This window comes from Poecilia mexicana, unplaced genomic scaffold (assembly GCF_051168715.1).
Source record: "Poecilia mexicana isolate PSO_F unplaced genomic scaffold, ASM5116871v1 scaffold_16, whole genome shotgun sequence".
In the NCBI taxonomy this organism is placed as follows: Eukaryota; Metazoa; Chordata; class Actinopteri; order Cyprinodontiformes; family Poeciliidae; genus Poecilia; species Poecilia mexicana.
Window position 1 is genome coordinate 10,295,514 of NW_028263385.1, and position 26,085 is coordinate 10,321,598.

The 26,085-nt window shown below is 39.1% G+C and overlaps 2 protein-coding genes across 4 annotated transcripts in view; both read left to right on the forward strand.

Annotated features, from left to right (window-relative positions):
* Positions 1–1,166: 1,166 nt before the first annotated feature.
* On the forward strand, positions 1,167–22,602 carry ago1 (argonaute RISC component 1). Its single transcript, XM_014984907.2, has 19 exons — positions 1,167–1,713; positions 6,309–6,495; positions 9,384–9,504; positions 9,911–10,092; positions 11,011–11,147; positions 11,491–11,625; positions 12,318–12,405; positions 12,918–13,065; positions 13,186–13,305; positions 13,419–13,541; positions 13,655–13,788; positions 14,251–14,435; positions 15,031–15,190; positions 15,526–15,616; positions 17,604–17,798; positions 17,907–18,041; positions 18,125–18,226; positions 18,370–18,569; positions 19,906–22,602. The coding sequence occupies exons 1-19, from the start codon at positions 1,689–1,691 to the stop codon at positions 20,012–20,014; spliced, it is 2,577 nt and encodes an 858-aa protein (XP_014840393.1). The 5' UTR covers positions 1,167–1,688; the 3' UTR covers positions 20,015–22,602.
* Positions 22,603–23,940: 1,338 nt separating this feature from the next.
* ago3a (argonaute RISC catalytic component 3a) overlaps positions 23,941–26,085 on the forward strand; it is a 35,374-nt gene continuing 33,229 nt past the window's right edge. Inside the window, exon 1 of one of the 3 annotated variants that reach the window (XM_088014248.1) lies at positions 23,941–24,906. In XM_088014248.1, coding sequence (XP_087870374.1) covers positions 24,888–24,906 — 19 coding nt within the window. In that variant the 5' untranslated portion in view covers positions 23,941–24,887. The remainder of the gene's footprint in view (positions 24,907–26,085) is intronic. The other 2 variants (XM_014984918.2, XM_014984927.2) reach the window with 2 other exon arrangements.

The window sequence follows — 26,085 nt, forward strand, 5'->3', positions numbered from 1 at the left end:
CTTTACTTGTATTAATTTAAAATGTCTATATTTTACAATTATTGCAAAAAATTTACCCACAATAAAACCCAACAACATTTTCAATAACATTTTCTTTCTGATTTGAGGAGAATCTTCTTTTGTCTTCTTGCTGTATGGCTGCCAGACACAGGTGTCTTGAACTGTTCATTGAGAGACAGGCACTGTACTCAGGTGATTTCCATTACACCAGTGTTTCTCAATTCTGGTCCTCAGGCCCCCGTGCCCTGCATGTTTTAGGTGTTTCCCTTCTTTCACACATCTGGATTGAATATGTGGGTGACTAACAGGCTTCTGCAGTACTTGATGGTCATGCAATTGTTTGAATCAGCTGTTCTGGTATAGAGGCACATCTAAAACATGCAGAGCAGGGGGGCCTGAGGACTGGAAATGAGAAGCACTGCATTACACTCACTGTGTGACTTGGCTGGAGCTCTGCTGAATTATGTCAGTTACTTTAAAGGGAGTGAATAATTATGGAATCATTTGAGTTATGTTATTTTTTTCTTATTTAATTGCCCTTATGTATAAATCAAATAAGTAAATTAATTTACTTAAACATTGAAGGGTTTTATGGTATCTTTTTTTCTGTCAAGAAAAGCTGATTTGTAAAAGCAATAAAGTGGGTAAAGCACCCAAGGGGGTGAATAATTTCAAAATATGCATATATGTGCATGAAAGGCAACATATTATTTACAAGAAGTGATAAAACTTCTTGTAAAGAAGTTCTGTTATATGCTATTATATGCTGTTATATATTGCATATATAACAGCAATATATGCAGCATATAGCAGCATAAAATAACTGTCATATGCTGTTATATAATACCATATAACAGCAGGAATGTATGATTGTTACCCAAGCTGCACTTATTTTCAAGGAACTTTTATTTACTTTAGATAAAGTTGTAAAAGAAAAGTGATACAAGCAAAATGAACATAAAACATGAAATAGTGTATTCATACAAAGGTGGTCTGGACAGATTTCTCGTTTAGCATATATGAATATTACTTTGTATGCGTAATTTATATTATTATCCATCATAATGGTGGTAATTGGAATGGTGATGTTATTAAAGATGGTAGTTGGCATGAAAGTTTGAGAAATGCTGGTCTCAGTCTGACAGTGATTAGCATACCTGCAGTGCAGTTCCTCCTTCAGCCTCTGGGGTGTGACAGCAGGTTTATCATCAATTCGCTTGCACTTTTTTTAATGGCACTGAAGAAGTTTTGGATCTTTGGGGGCTGAGGTGCTGGCCTTTTTGTTCCGCTGGAGAGTCCTGCTCTAACAGCGAGAGGACGATAAATCACTGTGGTGTGGGTTCTTCGGCCGAATCACAGCACGGAGGGACTGACGAGGAACTGTGGAAGAAAAGCCGTTAGGACCAAGAAGTTATCTTCCTCCTGCTCCACCGTTAGCAGCAGGTCCGAGGTTAACGGCCAAAGCAGCATCTGCCAGCGGCTATCACCGTTAGCCTTAAGTCCCGTACGAATCTGGAGGGGGGTTCCTCGTAAGGGGTAGGGGGCGGGGGTACACCGAGCAAGCAGAAGACGACACGCCGAGAGGAGGGGGCTGGAAGACTGAGACGCCTCCAGCCTGAAGGGGCCGGCGGTTTGGCCACAGCAGCCCCGGACTAGCTAGCTTGTACCTTCGCGGCTAAGTGAATGGGATGGAGCCGGGACCGTCTGGCGCTGGTAGGTGGAATTTTTACATTAACATTAAATACACTTTGACTGTAAGAGTAATAGCTGCAGATACACATTTCAGTTGGAAAAGCTGGGCGCCGCAGCCGACCCAGCTTTAAGTGGGGGGGGGGGGATGCACAAGGAGGCTTGGTGTGACAACCCGTCCATCGTTGCACCGTAGCATAGAGAGGAGACAAGGAGACGCTGAGATTTAGATATTGCCGCCTGGCAAGACAACGTTTTCTGTTAATTTAGATTTTAATACAAGTGTTATCGAGTGCTGACAAAACACTGAGCCATGCGCGGGGGCATGGAGGTCGTGGGAAATCTGTGGTGAGGAGGAATGAGGTGAAGCCCGCCTTCAGCAGCAGCTGGCTGCTTCTTGCAGGCTTATCCACAACACAGCAGCCTACCCTTCTCACTACTTCTTCCTCACGTCATAAGTGGCTTTCTTAAACGGTGTTTAAACACCAGCAACTCGTATGCAACATTATAGAGCAACTCAGGCCCACCGTCTGCAGCAAAGGGTGAATTATTCATGAACGTAGATCCCAAAATAATACACAATTGTGATTTGTATATGCTGGCGTTGACATAGCATATTTCAGATTTGCAATCAGTGTTCACGAATGATAGGAACTGTCTTTATTTGGAGACATTTAAATATTGATTGTTTCTGTTTCCTATTAAACAGAAATAGGAAGAAGCTGACATTCCGAATGCTTGTTTTATTATTGAAAATAGTTCACTCTGCACCTATCAATCCAATTTTAAATCTGCTGACTCCTTAGTCTGAGTTCGTAACTTATTTTATGACTTGGGTTTTACTGCTTATTCGGAATTGTCTTTAAATAACTTTAAACTGGGTTTATTTCTGCTTCCAGATCAAAGAAATAAAGAACACACAGTTGGTCCTTATAGCTAATTTAGCTTGTTTTAAGTTTGAGCTAATTTGTAGAATGGGGGGAGGGTCCCTAAGGCTCCCCATTTCATATTCTGCTTTTGTGTTTGAAGTGTGACAATTCAATTTGTCAGTCTTCCCAGATTGGTCAGACAAGTTTTTATCTGGCTCAAGAATGAACTGGTTTGCTCAAACTTGTCTTATACTGTTGATTCCTATTTGGACTGTGTTTTGTTCCCTAAGTTAATATTAGATGTAAAAGGTGAAAAAATTATGCTGCTGAAAATACCCTATTAGTCCCGTCTATCCCAACCTCTGTCAAATTTATATATATTGCATAATGTCTGTTGATGAGTTTATGGAGTGGTGATTGTGGGAGTTTTTAGTTTTGAAACATTTAATGAATCAAGAGAAAAATCAAGATTTTTTTTTTTTTTTTTTAAATTTAGTGTTTTATCTGCTTATCGCTACTCAAGAAAAAAATTGGTTCAAATCCCTTGCCGATTGAGGTACATTTTGAAAAGTACTACCCAGATTCTCTACATTTTCATAAGATTTATTTAAATTTTAACTACATGCAAATATGTAAAACAGTATTTAATTTAATACTTTTAAAAAAAAATTATGTAAAGTTGTTCATAAATTCATTCAGTCTGAACAAAAACATCAGCAAGCTACTTCACCAAATGAGCAGCAAAGAACTAGAGGAAAGTTCAGAAATCCTCAGATACATGGCAGGATCTGGCTTGAAATTAGCGGTCCTAATGTGTCTCCGTCTTGCTGCTCATTACGTCATTGTAAAGACAATAAGCGGCGAGCGTCTTCGTGTTGTGGGGCTCCGGTTTAAGTCTCGCCGCCCGGGAGAGTCTGCTATTGTGTTGGGATATGTGAGAGCACTGGCTCCACTTCTCACCATCTGCCTTCACTGGCACGAGGGAGAAGTGTGCGTCTTTGTGCGCTTAGTGGGCACCAATCACAACGTGCTCGCACATTTACACACATGTATCCTCTCCAGCTCCGAGTTTGCGCGCTTCACCACATGTCTTGGATCTGTGTTTACTGCGTTTGTTCGACGTGTGATGCTACACACGTGCACTCTCTGTAGGCAGAGCATCCTTCTTCACATTAGGACTACTACTCTTCCTGACTCACGACTTTGTGAACGAAACATTAAGTGGTATTTTTAAACCAAGCGTTTCTATAGCAGCTATTTTAAGTCGGGCTTTTCTAGTTTGGAATAGGCTAATGCAGAGGGACCAAAAAGGCCAAGGTCTTTTCTGCGTGATCACAGTGGCACCCTGCCTCCTCCCACATTTTTTCCAGCAGCCTTGCACATGAACACACACAGGTCCCCTGATATCCATGACAATACTGTGTTGCTGTGGTGTCTCCATGGTGAGGCTGGGAATGTAGGAGAGGGGAGGCGGGTGGGGGGGGGAGGTTCCTCCTGTGTGTGTGTGTGAGTGTGTTCATCGTAGCAAGCGCTCTCCCTCCGTCCTGTATCTCTGTGTGTGAGATGGAGGAGCAGGGCAGCTGGGGTCTTTGTTGTGATGGAGGAGGGCTGCTCTCTGGGGACCCAGAGGTTACGGCAGTGGGCCCCTCTCAGGCAGGAGTCAGAGCTAACTTCACACCAAGGACCCAGTCTGGGATGCCCCCCTATAGCCCCCACAGGCCCCCCTCCAAACCAAACCTTAACTCAAACCTACTTTCTCTCTTTAGGAGGTAAAACAAAGTGATGTGTTGAAAATTATAGAGTTTGACTTTATTATTCCCTGTTGTCTGAAAATTATATGGGTTTTCAGGCTGTGTTTTTTGTTCTCTGTTCTCTATTTGTAAATGTATGTACTATTTTATTTTTGGGTGATATCCTTAAAACATAAATTCGAACAAAAGTATAAATGAAAAGCTTTGTTGTTTCATCAAAATCTGAAACTCATTTTGTATAAATATATTAAAATCTGTGTTTATTTTTGTTATTTTGGATGATTATAGCGTAAAACTAATGAAAAGCCAAAATTGAACTTCTACAAAAAGAAATCTAATAAAGCATAAAATCTATAATCTGCTGAAAGTGTGCAGCATATGTTTTTGGTCAGGGCTACTTTTACATGAAGTGCTACATAAGTGGAGGATTGGATGGCAGGTACAAGCTTTTAGCTCTGCTGAGATGTTGAAGAAACTCTGGTTGCTCTATAGTGACTTTCAGTTTCTCTGTTGTTGGCGTGTGGGTCAGATGTACTGGATAATGCACAGTAACAAAACTCTCATGAAACCAGATGCTTGTACTTTTTGGCAGTGTGAACCAGATGCTGGTACTTTTGGCGGTGTGAACTGGTGTCACGTCATGCTAGAAAATAAAATCTGCATCAACAAAAGTCATCACCGACTAGAAACATCACATTAGACCCCAGGCAGCCTTGATTCTCTGCTTCTTTACTTCTCCTCCACACTCCGTGACCTTGATTTTCAAATGAAGTGTAAACTTGTTTTTTTTTTTTTTTTCATCTGAAAAGATTACTTTGGATCATTGAACAGCAGTCCAGTTCTTTACTGTTTAGCTCATAAGATGCTTCTGATGTTATCTGGTTCAGAAACCCCATAACATTACAGTGGTGTGTGCTTCGAAACCCTGACTCCAGCTGGAGTCCACTCCACGCTTTGTGAATTTCCCCCCAAACTTTTAAATGGTCTTCGCTTCACAATCCTGCTAATGCTGTAGTCCCGGTGGCTTGTGCACCTTTTTTGAACTACACTTTTTCCTTCCACTTAACCTTCCAATAATTTGCTAGGAATAGGATGCAGATGAAATGTTTAAAATTTCTGAGAAGCAGAATATAAGGATTTCAATTGTTTTAGCTAAGCCATAATCATCAAAATATCCAGAAATCAACTCTTTAGGTACAGGCTGGTGAATCTGGCTTTAACTGAGCTCCATAAATTTCACTTTAGCATTTGCAGAGAGGAAAAAAAAAAACTTTTTAATTCTCTAAACCAGAGTTATTCAACTCCCGTCCTTAAGTGGTGGCTTCCTGTAACTGTTTGATGTCTCCCTAGTTCAATATACCTTTTCTAAACTGTTGAGTTGCACCTATATGTGTTCCTAGCTTTCTTTTGATACGTTTTTTGTCATGCTACTTCTTCAATAATAAACCTTTATATATTAGAATTGTTGTTGTAATTCTGATATAAAAAATATTTTGCTAATCAATATCATTGTTTCCCTTCCCTCTGTCTTTTTTCTTTCCCTTCTTCTCCCCCTTGAATCTTTGTTTTGTCCTTTATGTGTTATCAAATCTTCCTTGTTTACCTCTTATTTTACAACTTGCCTCACTCTGACTCATTTGTGATGTAACTTTTTCTTTCACATTGTTTCTTGTCTCTCCTATCATCCCTCTCCCTGCCTTCCTGTCCCGGCTGCTGGGACTCATGCCCACTAATCATTTCACTTTGGCCCCTGCCTACGCTTCCTTCCTGCCTTACACCTACTTTTGTGGTCCTGTTTGCCCTTTTCTCTGTTTTAACCGTTTTCGTTGCAACTTCCTCTCCTTTTCCGCTCATGGATCTGCTTTCCTCATTTATTTAATTAACTCCAATATTTTCTTACTGTGAATTTCTACTTTCTCCACGGTCTGTTTTCGTTTTTAACCTTCTTTCTATCTGTTTCCTGCTCTTGTGGATGCCTCCCTGTAATGTGTCTGTCCAGTGCCCTTGGGGGCCTTCCCCCCACCCCTGCAGCAGGTGTTTCATGCCCCCCGGCGGCCGGGCATGGGCACCGTGGGCAAGCCCATTAAGCTGCTGGCCAACTACTTTGAAGTGGAAATCCCAAAGATGGACGTCTATCACTATGAGGTGGACATTAAGCCTGACAAGTGCCCACGGCGAGTCAACAGGTAATAGGAGAACTAATGACTGGTTACAAAGTATTTTTTCATACACGTTTTATAGCTTGCTTCTCAAGTCTTATGTCAAGAAGCAAACACTTGCTGTGTTGTAATGCTTAAAACTGAATATTAGATGCCTACCTGTGTTTCCAGTCTTTCAAAAAGCAGTGAATTATGCAAATTAAGCATAAAAACTGTTAATTTATAAAAACTGAGGCAGAAAAAGATTCCTCGCCATCCAGTTCTTTACCTTGACTTTATTAGCAGGCAAAACATAATGCATCATGTGAGGGAAAATCTGTTCTACTAAATTCTAATGTGACTTCTGGTTTGTGTAGATCTTTTATCAAATAGTCCATATTTAATCATATTCTGGATACCATGTTTAATAATGGAAGATTTTATGCTTTGAAATCAACATTGGTGTCTTTGGGTTTGGCTTAATGAAAGGATAAAAATGATATATTTCTGCCAGAGCTTCTTTAATATTAAGCTGCTGTTCCTGTGCTGCTGGGTCCAACCAGCTGAACTGGATGCTAGACTCAAAAATGTGTCCAAACATATGGGATTGTTTCACTTTGGTTGGTGTTTGTTTTAACAGTTTTGTAATTTATCAATAAAATACTAACTTTTAACATCTGAACTGGATGCAAGTAACTTGCTGCATTATTTATAGGCTTTAACATTATTACATTATTATTAGCCTTAAGAAATGCTTTTTCAAAAATAAGATCTTATGTTGTAGACCAACAAAAAGTGCTCCAAAACTGTAAAGTAAACAGAAAATGAGACATTGAGAAAACAATCTTTTAATTTATAGTTAAATAAATACACTGAGGTTTATGGTTGTAATGTGATGAGATTTTTTTTCCCCAACACACTGGAAAAAAAAAACCTCCTACTTGCTAAGTTTAGCCTACTGTTTAGGGAATGGTTAGCAGAGTTTGTTTCTTATTGACTTCATAGGATTACTATAAAATCCTGTCACTGCTCCAGGGAGCTTTCATCAGCTGGCTCCACCTGAGTGCAGAGGTTGCAAAGGTCTGAAAACAACCATAAAACCAAATCAATAAAGTAGATTTCCAGCAGCAAAGTTTTTCAGGAACAAAATAACTTCACATTAATGAGGGGCCGTAATCTGAGTCAAACATGGGCCAGAAACAAAATCAATAAAACGCAAATGTCTTACAGATGTTCAGAAAGTAACACGGATATCAAAATTATATGATTGACTGTCTCCATAATTCATGAAAGTACTTTGCTAAAAAACAAAATTAAGAATACTTTGGATGCATGGATACCAAATGGTTTGTTTACAGGTGTAAATTAGAAGTCGGTTAGAATAAAATGACACAGAGGTGGAAGATTGAGTTGCAACCTCGCTTCCACCTCAAAAGAAAAAAAAAAAAATTTAATTTTGCTCATTACCAAATGCTTTTGTCTTTATGATGAACACGTTACTAAATGACACATTTACCATCATCAGCATTTGATTTATCATTACTTTCTTCCCTTAATATGTGTGAGATTGACATCGTTGGTTAGTAACTGAATCAGTTTATCTATTTTCTGCATACATCTTTTTATTTTTAACAGTTCCACTCTTACAGACTTCACTCAGACCTTTACTGTAATGATAATTTATATTGACTCGGCACTCTTTTCCTGCCAAAGCACATTAAGAAACAAACTGGAAGAAAAAGACCTGCCATGTTCACCGTTTTTCACATATGAAACTTTAATCACTTTGCTGTATGGAATAAAAATAAATATTAAGGTTGTGAGAGTAAAGGGAACAAGAATCTCTCTGGAGAGTGAACTTAAAAAAAACAAACAAATGTGACATCTGCTTTTGGCAGCCTGGCATTACTTCATGTTTGATCTAAGACGCTTCACCCGTCATAGAAAGATGTCTCTTTTTAGCTCATGATCCTTTACTTTTGTGACCACTCTGAAATTATATCATGCTTGTAACTAAGCTTGGTGGCTGTCGACACCATCCGATTGTCTGTCAAGCTTCCCAGTTGTCTCATGTGTCAGCGCTGGCTATTAGCAGAAATACAATAACCTTGTTTATTCAGTTTGGCGCTAACCCCAGAGCTGTGACGGAGACTCATTCTCTGTGTTCTGATCATTGCCTCAGGGCTCTGGATAATTACTAATATACATTTAGACTATGTTAGAGGAATGCCAGACATAATGTTTTGCCTGTTTGACATCAGATGTATGTTTGCAAAAGTGGAAAGTTATTTACTTTTACACTTTAAAGGATTTCAATATCTTGTGTTTATTTAACGGAATAACAGCTTCCGTATGAATGAATTGTGTAAATCTGCCAGCTGTAATATTTTTGCAGAGATTTAAACCATTAAGTAGGTTTTAAAGAAGACATCATATTTGACACTTCAAAACCCTTAAATTTTGGTAGAATAATCCCTAGAAACTGCACATTCTATAAAATTCACTTCCGAATTTCCAAAGAACTTGGTTTAGTCTCTTTGGAAGAGGAAACACAAAGGAACCAAGAAGGCATGCAAAGGTTGAGGCCTTTGACCTTTTCTTTTTAGGAATATCTCCTCGCCCCCCACTTCATAATGAAAACCAATGCGTTGAACATTGCCCCCCCACTGCCACCTGCACTCTCTCACTCTTTGTCTTGCCGCTGCCCCCCAATGACCACCATGTTGCACCCAGCAGCTGTATCCTGTTTGATCAATACCGTGATCACATTGTGAACTGTCTCTCTCTGTGACAATGAAGCCTCTTGTTGAGGTTGCTGGCACACTGGGATGATGTTATCATATTATTATGATATATATTTGTATATCATAATAATATATGATTATTATGTGTTCTGTTGCTTCTTAAGCTCATTCTATGATTCTTAATTCCTACAGAGAGGTGGTGGAGTACATGGTTCAACATTTCAAGCCCCAGCTCTTTGGTGACAGGAAGCCAGTGTATGATGGCAAGAAGAATATTTACACCGTCTTAGCACTTCCTATTGGGAGTGAAAAGGTAAGTTAAGTTTTGTTTTACCATGCCACTACCATCAGCTTCTCATGAATCCGTTAAATTTATCTTTAATCTTGTTTGGATTGAATTTCAGGTGTTTAGCGCTGTCAAACATGCTTGTGTACAAGCTGCTCGGTGTACTAAAGGCAGAGAAACAACTTACCTTTATAGAAAAACTGTTTATCCACCAATATGGTTGGAGAGGAGGAGATGGCAGCAGGATTGACAGCGCTAAGGACCTCCTCTTAACTCTGATTGGTTGTTTCTAGTTGGCACTGGGAGAAAGCAGAGTAGTCCTTTTTTTTTGTTCCATACCATGGTGTCACAAAGTTATATACTGCAGCTTTAACTGTGATATATATATATTTTTTAAATGAATCATGTTCTCCCCACCTCGTTGCTATTCCAGGTGGATTTTGAGGTAACTATCCCTGGTGAGGGGAAAGATCGAATCTTTAAGGTTTCCATCCGCTGGTTGGCCAAAGTGTCATGGCGGCTGCTACAGGAAACTCTCGTCAGTGGTCGACTGCAAGTCCCCCTCGACTCAGTTCAAGCCTTGGATGTGGCCATGCGCCACTTGGCCTCTATGAGGTACGCCATAGCAAACCCTCTGTCTTCCAGTTGGAAGGAACGGATCCAAACATGCATGGGGTGTCCGTCTGTTCAGTCAGATTGTCAGTTAGAAATTCTTTTTGTATTTTTATGTTTTAGAAAGTACATCTGTAGTTTAACTAGTTGTAAATTTTACAGATTTACTGTAAATTGTACTTATTTTTTTTGTCCTTTTTATTTTGATGACCTAAAGTACAGTTAAGATGTGTTCAGGCTCAGTGTGTGGACTTCTGTGTTAATCATGCTTTAGACCTGAATCAACAAAGTTAGTCTTCATCTTTTTGAAACTGCCTAACAAGTATTTAACAATTCTGATCAATGAAATAGCTGACTTCAAGATGTAAACTGAATAGAATGATTCAGTCAAAATTCAAATGAGAGTCTGTGGTAAGTATTAAACTGATGTTTGGAGTTAATCTGAGTGAGATTTAGCTGTTTAGCACAGAAGAATGGGCTTACATTTTTCTAAATGTGCAAAGCTAGAAGAGACATATATACTGAAAATGCATATACCAATTTTTTTTCTTAAAGTTAAATCAAACCAAATTTATCTTGTTTTAGGTTAGTTAGAATGACCAACATTCTATTTGCTAAATACCAGAAAACTTGGTGAGAACATTTATCTGGTTTCATGCTATTTTATGGTGGTCTGACCTCTTGGTGGTTGTAATGTTACAAAATGTGAACAAGTAAAAAAAAAAAAAAAGCATGAATATGTTTACAAGACACTGTAGTTAAGTTAGATACAACAGATTTTGTGGCAAAGATCGGTTCATGTTTGCTCCGTTTTTCTTTGGAAAGCCTTATCTCACTCTGAAGTAACCCCTTTCCTGGACATGAGCTCATGATGTATTCATGGCCTAAATATGCACACTCATCATTTTCTCCTCCAACTAGGTACACTCCAGTGGGTCGGTCCTTCTTCTCCCCACCTGAAGGATACTACCACCCACTTGGTGGGGGGAGGGAGGTCTGGTTTGGCTTCCATCAGTCTGTGCGTCCCGCCATGTGGAAGATGATGCTTAACATTGATGGTGAGTCATTGACAACAACATTCGTGTGTGTGTGTGTGTGTGTGTGTGCGTGTGTGTGTGTGTGTGTGTGTGTGTGTGTGTGTGTGTGCGTGTGTGTGTGTGTGTGTGTTGCCATTCAGTGTTCTAAGTGGCTTTTACTAACACCGCCGTGACTAGTTTCTCTGTCACAGAAATGTAATATGCACTCTGAGAGAAAAACATTAAACAGTTCATAACATTATTTGTGAAGTCTACATTTCTTCTCTCTCTCTGTTAAAAAAAAATTATATTCAAAATACTTGGATAAAGGCCTTTAAATGTTCCAGGTAGTATTTTATTTTTGTTGCTCTTTGTCTCCCTCTAGTGTCTGCCACGGCCTTCTACAAAGCCCAGCCTGTAATTGAGTTCATGTGTGAGGTTTTGGACATTCGCAACATTGATGAGCAGCCCAAGACCCTCACAGACTCACAGAGGGTTCGCTTCACAAAGGAAATTAAAGGTGAGAAAGAAAGAACCTCCAAAACATAATAGAAATCATAAAGGAATAAACTTTCTCACCTTTATTATTTCAGGACTCCATTTAATTGTAGGAAAACCTAGAGGCCATATTGTGTGGTTGGTAATATGTACTGCAAAAATACTTCTGTGTGATTTTTTTTTTTTTTTTTTATCTTTTAGTTTTATTTTCCTTCCTTCATTTAAGGTTCCTAAACAGTTTTAAAGTCTGGAGAAATATATAACTTAATTATAGTCATTTCTATGTTTAAATAATTTTGATAAACATTCATTTATTTCAAGGTTGTATCTCTCTCCCATTTTTCTTGAAGATAAAAATCTGACATTCTTAAAAATAACCAGGTCAGACTAAAGTTTTACTATTTACTTCTAACTGAAATTCTTTTTTTATTCTATATTCTATTCATGCCTTTTATGTACTTTTACTAAAGGTCAAATTTATAATAAGGTGGTTTTAAAATTTGAAATTTGAACCGAAAAAAAAAATACTTTGGCTTTTATGTTTAAGTTTTTTTATGTTTATGGCTTAGATATAGTTAAATGACAAAGATAATCTAAGAAATGTGAAACTTTGGCCTTGAAATGATGCGGTATGTACATGTATGTTATATTTGATTTCTTTTTACTCCTAGTTGTCTGTTCATGTCGGTGGTTCTCAAACCTTTTTGTTTGTAGGCCTGAAGGTCGAGGTGACACACTGTGGGCAAATGAAGAGAAAATATCGTGTATGCAATGTCACCAGACGTCCTGCCAGCCATCAAACGTAAATGCTCTTTAGACCCATTACTCCTGCAACCTCATTATCTTCTGTGCCCCCAGTGTTAACCACAACAAAGTAGATGAATCTGTTGTCTTTTAATGACTCCAACATCATCAATTTATCTTGGTAATTAAATTGGCACAGAGCCACTTTGGAGTGTCATGATTTTGAAGTATATTTAGATTTATTATAAAGAATGATGGTGTTATAAAACTCTAAAGTTAAACTCATAGTTCTACTTGGGAAATGGTATACCTGCTTTATAAGGGATTAACATGTTTTTGTAAATTAAAAAGAATAAAATTATTCTTTAAAATAAATAACATTTATTGACAAATTTTTGTCAATTTTCATCTAAATGGCTATAACAGATGCAAACAATTGAGAAAATGAGATGTCAGATGCATTAATGTTTAAGGAAAATTTCCAAATGGATTTAAACAATTTCACACGTTTTTTTTTAATGGTAATTGTCAATACAGGTGCAATACTGATTCAAATCTTTTTACGTCTAGGTTTCCCCTTCAGCTTGAAAGTGGGCAGACGGTAGAATGTACAGTGGCCCAGTACTTCAAGCAGAAGTACAACTTGCAGCTTAAATACCCCCACCTACCTTGTTTACAAGTTGGGCAGGAGCAAAAACACACCTACCTGCCCCTGGAGGTAAATCTTTATGGAAATCTGACCGGTTGAAGGATAAAATTATGATATTTTAGTACTTTTTGTGAATCATCAGCAAACTTTTAAGTTGTTTTACTGACTCTATGCATTTGCTCTTTCTAGGTGTGTAACATTGTAGCGGGTCAGCGGTGCATTAAAAAGCTGACGGATAATCAGACCTCCACTATGATTAAAGCCACAGCTCGCTCTGCGCCCGACAGGCAGGAGGAGATCAGCAGGCTGGTGAGTTCTGGAGAACGCTTCGTGGAGGCCAATGCTTGTGACCTGAGATAATGCGTCTCAGTGATTTGTGGTGCAGGCAGTGAAATGTGATGCATGTCCTTCACTCTCCACAGATGAAGAACGCTAACTTCAACCTAGACCCATACATCCAGGAGTTTGGGATCAAGGTGAAGGACGACATGGCTGAAGTGACAGGCAGGGTGCTGCCAGCTCCCATTCTACAGTATGGCGGACGGGTAAACGCAGCCCATTTATCAGTAACCATGCAACCGTTTGGTGATGTTTTCCAAATGCAACAAACTAAATCCTGGTTGACTGCTGTTTTTTTTTTTTTTTTTCTTTTCCTCAGAACCGGGCTATCGCGACTCCCAACCAGGGAGTTTGGGACATGAGGGGGAAGCAGTTTTACAATGGCATTGAGATCAAAGTATGGGCGATCGCCTGCTTTGCCCCCCAGAAGCAGTGCAGAGAGGAGGTGCTCAAGTAAGTGCACTATTCCAGTGCGAAGTGAAATGAGGCATGGATATGTAGCTTTCCAAATTTTTGACAAGCAAACGTCTGAAAACCACCTTGGATAAAAAAAAAAATCAATTTAGTTAGTAAATAAAGTCCAACTGTGTGTAGTTTAAACTCAGTATAAATATGTTTCTGCAAAGGCATCAGAAGCTAAGGACGATAATATCTGTTGAAAAGAAACTCTAAACCGTAGATCTTTGGCAAGACACATCTCAGTCAAGGGAGCTGAAAACGAATGCATGTCACACAGTTTTTATTTCATTGTAATATACTTATGGGCAGGTACATGGAAAATAACATTATTTCGGTTGAAGCGTTACAACATTTATAAAAAGTGGGTGAATACCACTGTAAAGCACTGCTGCTGTAATCTGCCTTCACCGTTTTTATTTTGAATTTTTTCCTAACCAAACTTTGGATTTAACTCAGGAACTTCACAGACCAGCTGCGTAAGATCTCAAAGGATGCTGGGATGCCGATTCAGGGCCAGCCGTGTTTCTGTAAGTACGCCCAGGGAGCCGACAGCGTGGAACCCATGTTCAGACACCTGAAAAACACCTATTCTGGACTTCAGCTCATCATTGTCATCCTACCTGGGAAAACTCCCGTTTATGGTATGTCGTTTCTGACAGGTTGTTTCTCTTTTGTTGTTCCTTTTTTTTTTTTTTTAAATGTTTGTGCACTCTGTTGTTGTGAAATCGTGTTCTCATTTTTACAAAGGCAAGTAAGCTAGTAGCCAAGAAAAGAGCCAGCTGCCTCCTGTTCAGCACCCACTCAGGACATTTGACTCATTATGACAGGCAAAAATAGAACAAAGGAGGCTCTGGAAAATGTTAGGAAATAAATTCACTGTTTTAATTTTCAAATTCTGCTTTTAAGAGCAAAAATGATGGGATGTTATTCTAAACATGGACATATTTCTTTACATATGGAGCAGCATATATATATATATATATATATATAATATAACTCAGTTTTATTTTCCACTTTAAACCCCTTTTTATGATTTTTTTTTTTTCCTGGGAAAGACAACCTGGCTAACGGTAATGGAGTAAATACTTATGTCCCTTAATTTAAAGGAGCAGGGCAGCAGCAGTCACCAAAGGCTGTAAACACATCAGATTACTAAGTGCATGCATCAAAAGGATGTTCCCACATTCTTCAAGCACAGCAATGACTTTCTAATGTTCAAACTCTTGTCTGCTCCAGCGGAGGTGAAGCGTGTGGGAGACACTCTGCTCGGCATGGCCACGCAGTGTGTCCAGGTGAAAAATGTCGTAAAAACATCGCCTCAGACTCTCTCCAACCTCTGCCTAAAGATCAACGTGAAGCTGGGAGGAATAAACAACATCCTGGTCCCTCACCAAAGGTGAGCTTCTGTTTGAGTGTGTTTTTATACGTTTACATTTGGTGCATTAGATGAATAAAACTTAAGATCTGCTGTGAACAACTCATGTTTGTATTACTGCTGCCATAGTTTACACAGGACATTAGCTTACTTGGGGCATAGTCTGCCTCTTCTATCAAGAAAATAAAATCATTGTCTATATATTTCATGAAATGTAATGGTGATTTCTCTGTATAAATCTTTTGAAAGTTAGATTTTTTTTCTGTTTTCTCCTATGAAATAACTCTAAAAAGCAAACCCGTCCTTCCTCGATTAGCAGTCGTAATTTGCATCTGCTCTCCCATGTGCATCGGCAGGTCTGCCGTGTTTCAGCAGCCGGTTATCTTCCTGGGAGCAGATGTCACGCATCCTCCAGCTGGAGATGGCAAGAAGCCGTCTATTACTGCTGTAAGTCCCTGGATATTGGTTGGGATTTTTACATTTTCTCTAGAAAAAGAAGGAAAACCAAGCTCCCCATGAAATCTGCGAGCTAAACCCATCTTTGGGTGAACTTTTCTGGTTAAGCTCTGGTAACTGGTTGACTTGAGCCAGTATAACAACCGTGTTTTACAGTCTCATGATATTGAAATCCAAATCTAAAACAAAAATATACAACATAATAATGACTTTACCATTATATAATGGTTTACTTTACCATTATAGCATAATGGTAAAGTCTAATAAATTTACCATTATGCCTACTGCTATTATGATGATATATTCATTACAGTTAACATAGATTCATTTCTATTTTAAAAGATAGACTTGCTCATTAATTGGCAGTAGGTTTTTGTTTTACAGGCAAAGTAAATATTAAGAGACTGCAGGTTAACATACATGCTGCACTTAGCTTGCCAGGTACAATAGATGGTGCTCCTTTGCTTTTTACACTATAACAGTCTGTCCAAATGGGGGAAAAAAAAAAAAATATATATATATATATATATTAGCTAGCAGCAATGTGCAGCAACAGGTGGAGGAGGGCAGCGTTGTTTTTTTTTGTTCCCTACAGCTGAAGAAAACTCTAGAATATTATTTAAGAGACTTTAAATTGTAGAAATGGTATAATGAGAAACCATAATTTTTGATAACCTTGGGAGACCCCGATACAAGTAACTGTCCAACATCTAAATTTATTACTACTTATTACTTATTTTGAATTGTTTTAAGTTGGAAAACGATGTAATGCTGGATACAAAAGAAACTGACTGCAGCCAACAATTTGAAAGATTTGTAGCATTGAATTAGTTTTATGTGCATTTTATAGCCACAGTTCCATAAATTTAGCTAATGTCACGTTTAATGATTTCTAAATGTTTTCCAACACATTGCAAAGTTCCTCCTTCGTCCTGTGTTGGCTTCAGTAATGCCAGAGTGATCCTTTTATAGTCAAACAAAAGTAGGAAGGACATGCAAATCATGCAAAGGACTTAAGGATCTCTATGAAAACTCGCACGATTGTGGTTGCTTGGTAACTGTGACACTATAGATGGCTGTTTCGCTCTGTATCTCAGTTTGGAGCAGAACAGCTTTAAAAGGTAAAAACAGCTGCAGTACCTTTAGTCTACAAGACAAAGAAAATATTTTTTTTCTTAGCTGTTACATTGAAAACTTAATCATAGAATTATGAAGGTCACTTTTAGCTTATTTTAAAAAGAAAGGAAAAATGTTATCTTTAGATCTATTAAATGGTTAAACTTACTTTATTGTCCATGTCATGACAATCGTCTAAGATGAATCTGAGTTTTTGTGTAATCTTTGACAAAAGGAGGCAAAAAGTAGTAAGGGCGGAGCTGGGAAACAAATGGCTCATCATTGACTCACGTTCATAGGAAATGACGTCAACCCTCGTCCACACTTGACCTCATCTCAGCTGTGGTTGGCTGGGTTGTTGCCTAGCAATAATGACAAATGATTGAGTCACACAGACGGCGCATGGAGAGGTGAGTGGGTACGTCCGAGTGATCCGGCAGAAGGAGACAACTTGTAGAAATAGATCACTATGATGTAAATGCTGGACAATAGAAAATGACGTTTAATGCTGAGCCTCTTGCATATTCCAGGTGTGGCCTTTAGGGGAGGCTTATGTTCAGAAATACAATTGCAAATAGGAAGGAAAAGGAAAAATGACTCAGTACAGCAGGACTGAAGCTGTATGAATGCTTTCAATAAAGGGAAACTTGTTTTAAGAATTTTTCTGTATTGTCTAGAAATGCAGACAAATGCTTACATTCTCAAATAACTAAACATTTAATCCTTTTGAGAACATTTGAACACGTTATTCAGTTAACATCAATTTCACTCTTCATATTCTCCTTAATAGATGAGTTGATACAATGTGCCTCATAACGGCTCATGCAGCTGTCTTTATTCCTCCTGCTGCTCCCTCTTCCAGGTGGTAGGCAGTATGGACGCCCATCCCAGCAGGTACTGTGCCACGGTGCGTGTCCAGAGACCCCGGCAGGAAATCATTGAAGATTTGTCTTACATGGTGCGGGAGCTGCTCATCCAGTTCTACAAGTCGACGCGCTTCAAGCCCACCAGGATTATTTTCTACAGAGACGGGGTTCCAGAGGGACAGCTGCCACAGGTTAAAAAAACAGCTTGACATGAAGCCACTGTCTTTTGATTAACTTTATATGATTATGTCATTTTTTTTTTCTTCGACTTTAGACCTAATTAAGTACCTTCTGTTCAGATTCTTCACTATGAGCTCCTGGCCATCAGAGACGCATGCATAAAGCTGGAGAAGGATTACCAGCCTGGTATCACCTACATCGTGGTCCAGAAACGCCACCACACACGCCTCTTCTGTGCTGACAAATCTGAAAGAGTGAGCTCTTCATTTTCTAGGCAAAAAAAGTTTAATGTTTTATTTATTGTTTAGAAATAATTAATTACTGATTTCCGCCTCAGATTGGGAAGAGTGGCAATATACCTGCAGGGACTACAGTGGACACCAGCATCACTCATCCCTTTGAGTTCGATTTCTACCTGTGCAGCCACGCAGGCATACAGGTCAAGATTAGCAGAAATATTTTCTACCCGTTTTGACTTCCTCAGCTTCTTTGAACCCTTTTTGAGTTTTCCAATTGTTTTTCTCTCTCATTTTTAAACAACATAGATGTTGAGTTGATTTCCTGTTTCCTCTGTGTCACCAGGGCACCAGCCGGCCGTCTCATTACTACGTCTTATGGGACGACAATCGTTTCACGGCAGATGAGTTGCAGATTCTAACCTACCAGTTGTGCCACACGTACGTTCGTTGTACCCGTTCAGTCTCCATCCCTGCGCCGGCCTACTATGCCCGGCTTGTGGCCTTCCGTGCCCGCTATCATCTGGTGGACAAAGAACATGACAGGTTCGTGTGTAACGCGAGCACGACATATTTCAGTTTGGGAAGACCAATGGGATATCTAAAGAGATTTCCTTCATCATATATGTACTATGTACAGTTCAACATCAAAAAGATATTTGGCATATTTTTTTGCTTATGATGGAAATCAAACTGGGGCATTATCTAGTTGCCTTTTTATTTTAATGAAAAGGCATCTGTAGTTTAGTGAGGACATCTCGGTAAACTACAATATCATTGAAAAGTAAACTTCAGTTATTTGTTTCAAAATGAAAAACTTATATAGTTTAAAAACAAATATTGTGTATTTCAGTTATTTTTATCATTATAGCCAACAACTAGTGTAAAGCATTTAGTTTCTCTGGACATTGGAAAATTATATAAGGCCAATTTGAAATAAAAAATAAAATTTAATACGGAAATGTCAACTTACTGAAAAGTATGTCAATGAGCTGTACAGTAAATGCATGCACTACTTGGGGAGGTTTTTGTATGATCTCATCGTTGTAGTGTAGCATGGAGGCCATCAGCCTGTGGCCCTGCTGAGGTCCAGGTTACTTTTAATAGTTAATTTTAGCTCATCTGTTGTCTTTTTCTTTTTAATAAAACTAAATAGATTATCTGTGCTGTTCAATCATACACAATGTTATAATGACAATTAAACCAGTTCTTGGTAGTCTTGGCAGTGTAGGCAAAATTAAATTAGAATCTCTGTAAAGTTTGACTGAAGATTGAAGCAACAAGTGTTTTTAAATCTGCTAGTAGACTTTGGGCTTGATTAAATACAGTGAACCAACATCAGATGACATAGTTCCCTAATTCATAACTCCCTCTCAAACATCACACTGGGTCTCAAACAACTTAGTTTCTCCACCCCTCTCGCCATTGGAAACTTGATTTTCAAATTAAATGCAAATGTGACTTGCTTGTGCAGCCATTCCTACCAAATATTTCTCTTCCACTAAGCTTTCAGTGATGTGCCTGGAGATGGCGCTTTAGCTTCTTAAGCAGTGACCTTTTGTGGCTTACTCTGCCTGTGGCCGACTACTGGACATCTTTCAAATCAGTAGTAGTTGTAAGCTGAAAATAGCCATCCTATTTCTGAAATAAAAAAATATATTTTTTTATTGGTCTTATGTAATCTTTTAATTTTCAGAGAATCTGAAGGTTGGCTTTTTATTAGCTGGAAGCCATAATGATTCAAATGAAAAGAAATAGATTCTTGGAAAATATCACACTTTTTTAATTGAATAACAGAATCAACCTTTTTCTACTATTTTTTGAGGTACACATGTTGCTAGTTTGTTTGCTGCATCTTCTCTCCTTTTCTGTCTCCTTGCAGTGGGGAGGGCAGCCATGTATCGGGTCAGAGTAATGGCCGGGACCCCCAGGCGCTGGCCAAAGCTGTTCAGATTCACCACGACACTCTGAGGACCATGTACTTTGCCTGAGCTTCACCAGCCATCGTCACCGTTGTTCCCTTCCACCTCATTTTTACCTGAGCGGGCGGAAAGCCCACTCCCACCTCATCCCCATCCCTTACTCCTGGCAACTACCCACTACACACACTTCCACAGACCTGCCAGCCAGTCTTCTTCAATCCAAAAAAACACAACGTCCTCCTGTAATTACGGGCTGAGTCTGCAGCCTCATGCACTCGATAGGTTTTGAATATCATTTTGTTGTTTTTACGTTATCAGGACAGTTGCTTTTTTTTATGTTGAATTTTTTTTAAGTGAATATTATGTAATTATATTGTATGCTACCTTCACACTCCTATCAATGTAAGTATGCAATAGAGATGGGAGGAAAAATAGGCTCTAGGAAGGGCAAAAAAAAAAAAAATGGTTAAACTTTTTTTTGTTTTGTTTTTTTTATCTACCGCCACAATGCTGCCTCTACCCATCCGAAAGACGGATGCCAGTGTTCCAAGCCCCTGAGAGTGGGGATCCTCCAGTTGGGCGGTACTGAGCATGCACACACACATATAATTTTTAACTATTTCATGACTTGCATTCATGTTTTAGATTTTTTTTTTCTTAAATGATGTTTATTGTTTAAAAAAACGGCCTTGAAGAGTCTGAGGTATGGTACATTAGCACTTAGTGTTAGCATGTAGGTGCCACCAGTCCTGCACATAAAGAGTTTGGTAGTCATGCGATGCTAGCCCTCTGGTCTTTGTATTAGCACCAACAGAAGGAGCGGGTGTAGCGACTGTAGATGCAGGAGAGAGATGCTGCTGCACTCTCAGTCCTGATTGGCTAGTCCCTAGAGATTTAGCCTATAGACGCAAGCGTAGCGTAACACTAGAGGGACCATTTGCATAGAGTGTATCAAATATACTTGCACCCCATGCACCTAAACCAGCATTATTAACCAGCCAAAAGTGATGCCAACCAATGAAAAAGGGGCACTTAAACAGGAAGATAATCTTTTACTTCTGTATTCAATGCTCTTTAAGGATTTATGAGGCACTTTTGTTTACTTACTGATTTTATTTTACAAAATGAACTTAGAAACTTGACAAACTACTTTAAACTTTCACTCCAACACTTGCATTGCTTTCAGAACAAAGGGAACATGCAAGGCCAACTATCCTGGCATGTTGAACTATCCTGGACATTTGAAAGCAGGCAAACAAAGTCTGTGATCACTCAAGTGCTGCAAAGCTGAACACGCCTTCAGCCAGGGGCCTTGCTCTGATCGTTCTGCACATCATCATTCCTACTCGTATCGGTGGTAGTGAAGCCACACAGTGCATTCTAACACTTTGGATCACAACATTCTTGTCATACCTGTACACACCTATCTTCCATCTGTCCTGCTCTTCCCACTGCAGGCATTTACATATCATTGCCTGGAAAACAAAAGCACACATATCTGAGCTCTTGGTTTCTGTCTCGGCCTGTAGAGAAAAAACTAAGCCAATGCACTTGTCTCATGTCCCATTCAGGCCAAACTATCACTGCATTGGCCTCTTCCGTCACTCCTTCCTTGCCAATTGTTTGGCGTTATAGACATTCAGCATCCTCTGCCCCAGTCCCCTAGTCTGTGTTTGCCAAATTTCTATTGGTGCTCTGTGTGCATGGGCGGCACAGACGGGGAATTGCTCATTGGACAGGGTGGGCCTCTATTACTACTACTTAATATGCCCTGCCTTTTACATCGTGTAGTTCTCTGGATTTATAGGGGGGGAAAAATGCATGTAATTATTATTTTTTATTGACTGGATATTCTGAGCCACCTTACTTTGGTTTTCTTAGAGGTAGGAGCCTTGTGCTCGCCACTGCCTGTTAATTGTTTTGCCTCGATTGTGTAGTGGTTATAAAGACTGCTATTTTTTGTCATTATGAATATTGTGACTATTGTCAGTGTTTCCTCAAGAGGGCACTGTGGAGACGGTCTCAAAATTCCACCTCAGCTGCCCTTAAAACGCCTCAAATCTTGTCTGATGGTCAGAGCCCTCTTAACGTCGAAAGGGATTGTGAGAAAAGAGATCAGACAAGTTTGATTTTAAAATCGTATTTATGAACTTGCGTAATCAGAATGCCTTTGTACGCCGTTTTACTGATCCTTCATTGTGTCCAAGGTGATTTGTATATATAAATATATAATATTTACATGTTATATTTTGGCCCAACACACGCGGGGCCTTTTCACTCTTGAGGCCAGTGTTTTACTGCTCGTTCTGTACTCGACAAATACCAGCCTGGGGATATTTCCCGGGCACCACTAAATCCAGATGCAGTTCTTCATTTGCCGAAGCCACAAAAGCACCTTGCAAAGGGGAGACACAAAAATTTGCAGTCACCCTAGAAATGTATCGTGGACACAGGAGAGTCCGTTCCTCTCCACACAGCCTCACGGTCTGTCAAAGCAATATTGAAGCCACTGATCAAGAACAGTCCTTCTCATAGCACTTCCCAATAGATATGAATGAAATGACATGGAAGCATATTATTTTGGCTCTGTGTGTGATAGTATTGGAACTCTGTTGGGGAGGGTTATTTTTTAATGAAAATAAAATTTGTTTTTTTAATGTTTTGTGATTTGATGTCTTTATTTTAATTTAGACAAAAAGGTAAATAGATTTCTTCATTTTGCTGGGAAAGTTTTACTTTTTATTCTAATGTATTGCAGTCGTCATTGTCACTCTTCACGAGTGAGACTCAAACATTTTCCTCAATTTCTCACTCTAGTCGGGTGAATCTCAATCCACTCTTTCACCCCCACACATTTTCCCCACATTAATCCAAAAGAAATCTCCTTGATTTCAATGTTACAGCAAAAGAAGTCACCTCAGTTGCACCTAAATTTTCCTGGATGATTTTGTCTGACATCTTACTGATTGGACATGTATTTTATTTTAGTAATTCAGTTCAAAAATGGGAGATTTATATTTTAAAGACTTGGCACACAAGCTGAAATATTTCTGGTGTTCATTTTTATGAATTATCGCTAATAAAATAATGAATTCAGTCACTCAAAAAAATGTTATATTAGATGACAGTCATATTTAGAACAGAAATGTCAGCCAGTGAAAGGTTTGTTCATGTATGCACTGAAACATGGTTGGTGCTCCTCTTTGAATGAATTACTGCATGCCCTTTAAAATAAGTACGGTTGCTGGAGAATTGAACATTTGTATTTTTGACAGTGTGGACAGCGGCCACATTTTTCTATAAAATCAGCATTTCCATAAAGTTTGTCAACGGAGGGAAACGGCAAATGTATTAAAATGTCCTAATACACAACTACTGACTGAACTTGATATTGCAGCAGACCAGCTCCAGTCAAATCTTTTCTATAGACTCTGGGAGTTTGATTTCCACTGACTAATAGTCTCTTTAATAATTGGTGCATGCAAATGATATATGATTTTGTTGGTTGCCCATGTTATGATATATTAGTTTGGTGATTATTGAAGTACTGACTCTATCCATGCTTTGTAAAGCTTCTTCAAATCACTTAAATGGGCTTTGCTTCACAATCCTTTCAAACTTGCAGTTATTCTTGCTTCTTGTGCACCTTTTTCGACCACATTTTTATCCTTTCCAATTAACCTTTCATTAATTTTATTGGATGCTGCATTCAGTGAACTAGCAGACCTTTCAATGGTGTATACATCCTTTGTGCCCGAGGGAGGCATAAGGCGACATTCGCCTTAGCTACATGCCTTAAAATTGTGTTTCCTATTTTAGAAATCCTTGTGAATCCCTTTCAGTCTTTTTGAATGGACTTCACTTCACAATTCTCAAGATTGTAGTGCCCTCCCTTTTCATTAGCTATAATTTTCTCTACTAAATTTTCTATGAAAATGCTTGGATAAACAGTGAAGAGTTTGTGTGGCTTATGTTGACTTTATTTGGTGGTTTTCACGATGTGTAATAAAGCTATACATTTTGAGTTTTCCCTTTTAAATTGTGTTGGTAAAACGGAATTTAAACTCGATATTCAAATGCACCTGTAATGTTCCACTGATTTATTCATAAACGTAGGATTACCTCTAGCTAAAGGCGGAGTTCTTGGTTCTGACGTCTGGCAACACTGAGCCCACCTCTTCCTGTCGGTGTCAGAAAGGCAACTTCACCATATTTAGCTGGCTTGCCGAAGCCCTGCAGAGTTGTTCTGTCAACCAGCCTGGAAATCCCGACACTTATCGGCGGATACACAGCGGGGCTGACAGCTTCGTTTCGACGCTTGGACACTACTTCCAGACGACGACGTCTGCGGAAGACGGAAACTGGGAAAAGCGACCCGCCTGAAGCAGCTGTTTTTAACGCGATAAAAAGTGGCCGTCGTCTGTCAGAATTCCAACTATCAGTAGAGCTAGCCTGCGAGCTAACCACTTTAGCTGCTCCTACGACTCCTTGTCCCGTGGTTTAATATTTATGTCGTCCCTGGGGACGGCCATACATCGGTGGGGATTCAGTTGGACTCAATGACCCTGCTGTGATGATCTCCTGACAGCTCCTCTCGTCTGCTCCAGCCACTTTCCCCCAAAGCCTGGCTAGCAAGCTAACTTGGCTAACTAGCAGATTTTCATTCCCCACAGTAGCCACTATCCTTCGCCGTGGCAGTGAAATCCGATTTTAGTAGTCGGCGTGCGGAGAAGGTGGTTTGTGGAGCCAACGGAAAACCATAGCGAGGGTTGCCTTTTCAAAGTGGGAGTGAAAGAGGAGGATATCGGGGGTTAGGACACGCTGTTACTCAGCGGAGGAGGCAGAGGCGCTGCACTCCCGAAGGAGACACCGGACTTAACGGAGGAGTCCCGAACGTTTGACATCTGTGATCCGGGGAGCGAACCGGGCAGAGACCTCATGAATGGAAATCGGAACTACAGGTGATTAATCTTGCAGCATTTCTTTTCTTGGCTGTTTCGCAAGTAGGGGTGAGATGGAACATAGGTGTAATAGATCCATTATACTCGATCGTAGGTTTCGATCACTAGAACGACATTGTGTAGTGGATGGACAAGATGTGTACATTTTTTCTTTTGGATCTCATGGGGAAATAATTTAGCTATTCTCAATTTCGTGTTCCTTGGCGATACTGAGGAGGTGGCTCTGCTGATTTTACATCATCAGGCAGGTCAGGTGTGGGCTTCAAACACAAGCCTGGCATTCCCCTGAAACCTCGTATTGCTGGTCATCTCAACATGTGACCGTAGCTGAACTCAGGGACTGACCCCTCCAAACTGACCTCAACATATTTAGCAGCTGCCTTTCAGCTATCAAGATCATGTATGTAGGTGAATAAATAAAACAAGTCTTTCTAAAGTTAATATTTTGGGTTAATTCTGGTCTGTCATATTGGAAAGCTGTGATCCAAAATCACAAAAAAGTGCTTAATTTAAAAAAAAAAAATATTCGCCTAATGACAGATCAATATTTTGCCCTATTTAGTTGTAAAAATACTGTGGGGGATTTGCAGTCCAGAGGTTACTTTTAATAGTATAGAAAACGGTCACAGGCTCTGACTGGAAACAAATTAAATTCTTGCATTATTTCCAAAATAAATCTTGAAATCATATAAAATATATATTTTTAAAAATGTCATGATATTCGGACATTGTGTGGGATAATCAAGCATGTGTTCACATATCAAATCAGTGAATTTTTGATAAAGAACATTAAGAGTATTTTGGTAATTCTTCCAACACAATTTTGCTGGACCAAAAAATAAACAATAACCACTGATTGTATCACGAACAGGAATTAATAATGATAACAATAATAATAAGTATAATAAATTCGTTTACTTTATCATCGGAAATCCTCTACTTATAAAATATTTTGTCCCAGAAACTGAAATAGATTTCTTCTAACTTTAAAAATAATAATAAAAAAAACTCCTATTTTAAAAAATTTCATTTTAGTTACCGTAATGTTTAATTTAGACTTTTACTCATCTTTGTCCAGACCTGGTGAGAACCAAACGGCAGTCACCTTGATCATAGTGGCCGTTAAACAGTTTTGAACCACCTGGCTTTGTCTCCATTGTAACGGAAGCTTTCCTCTTC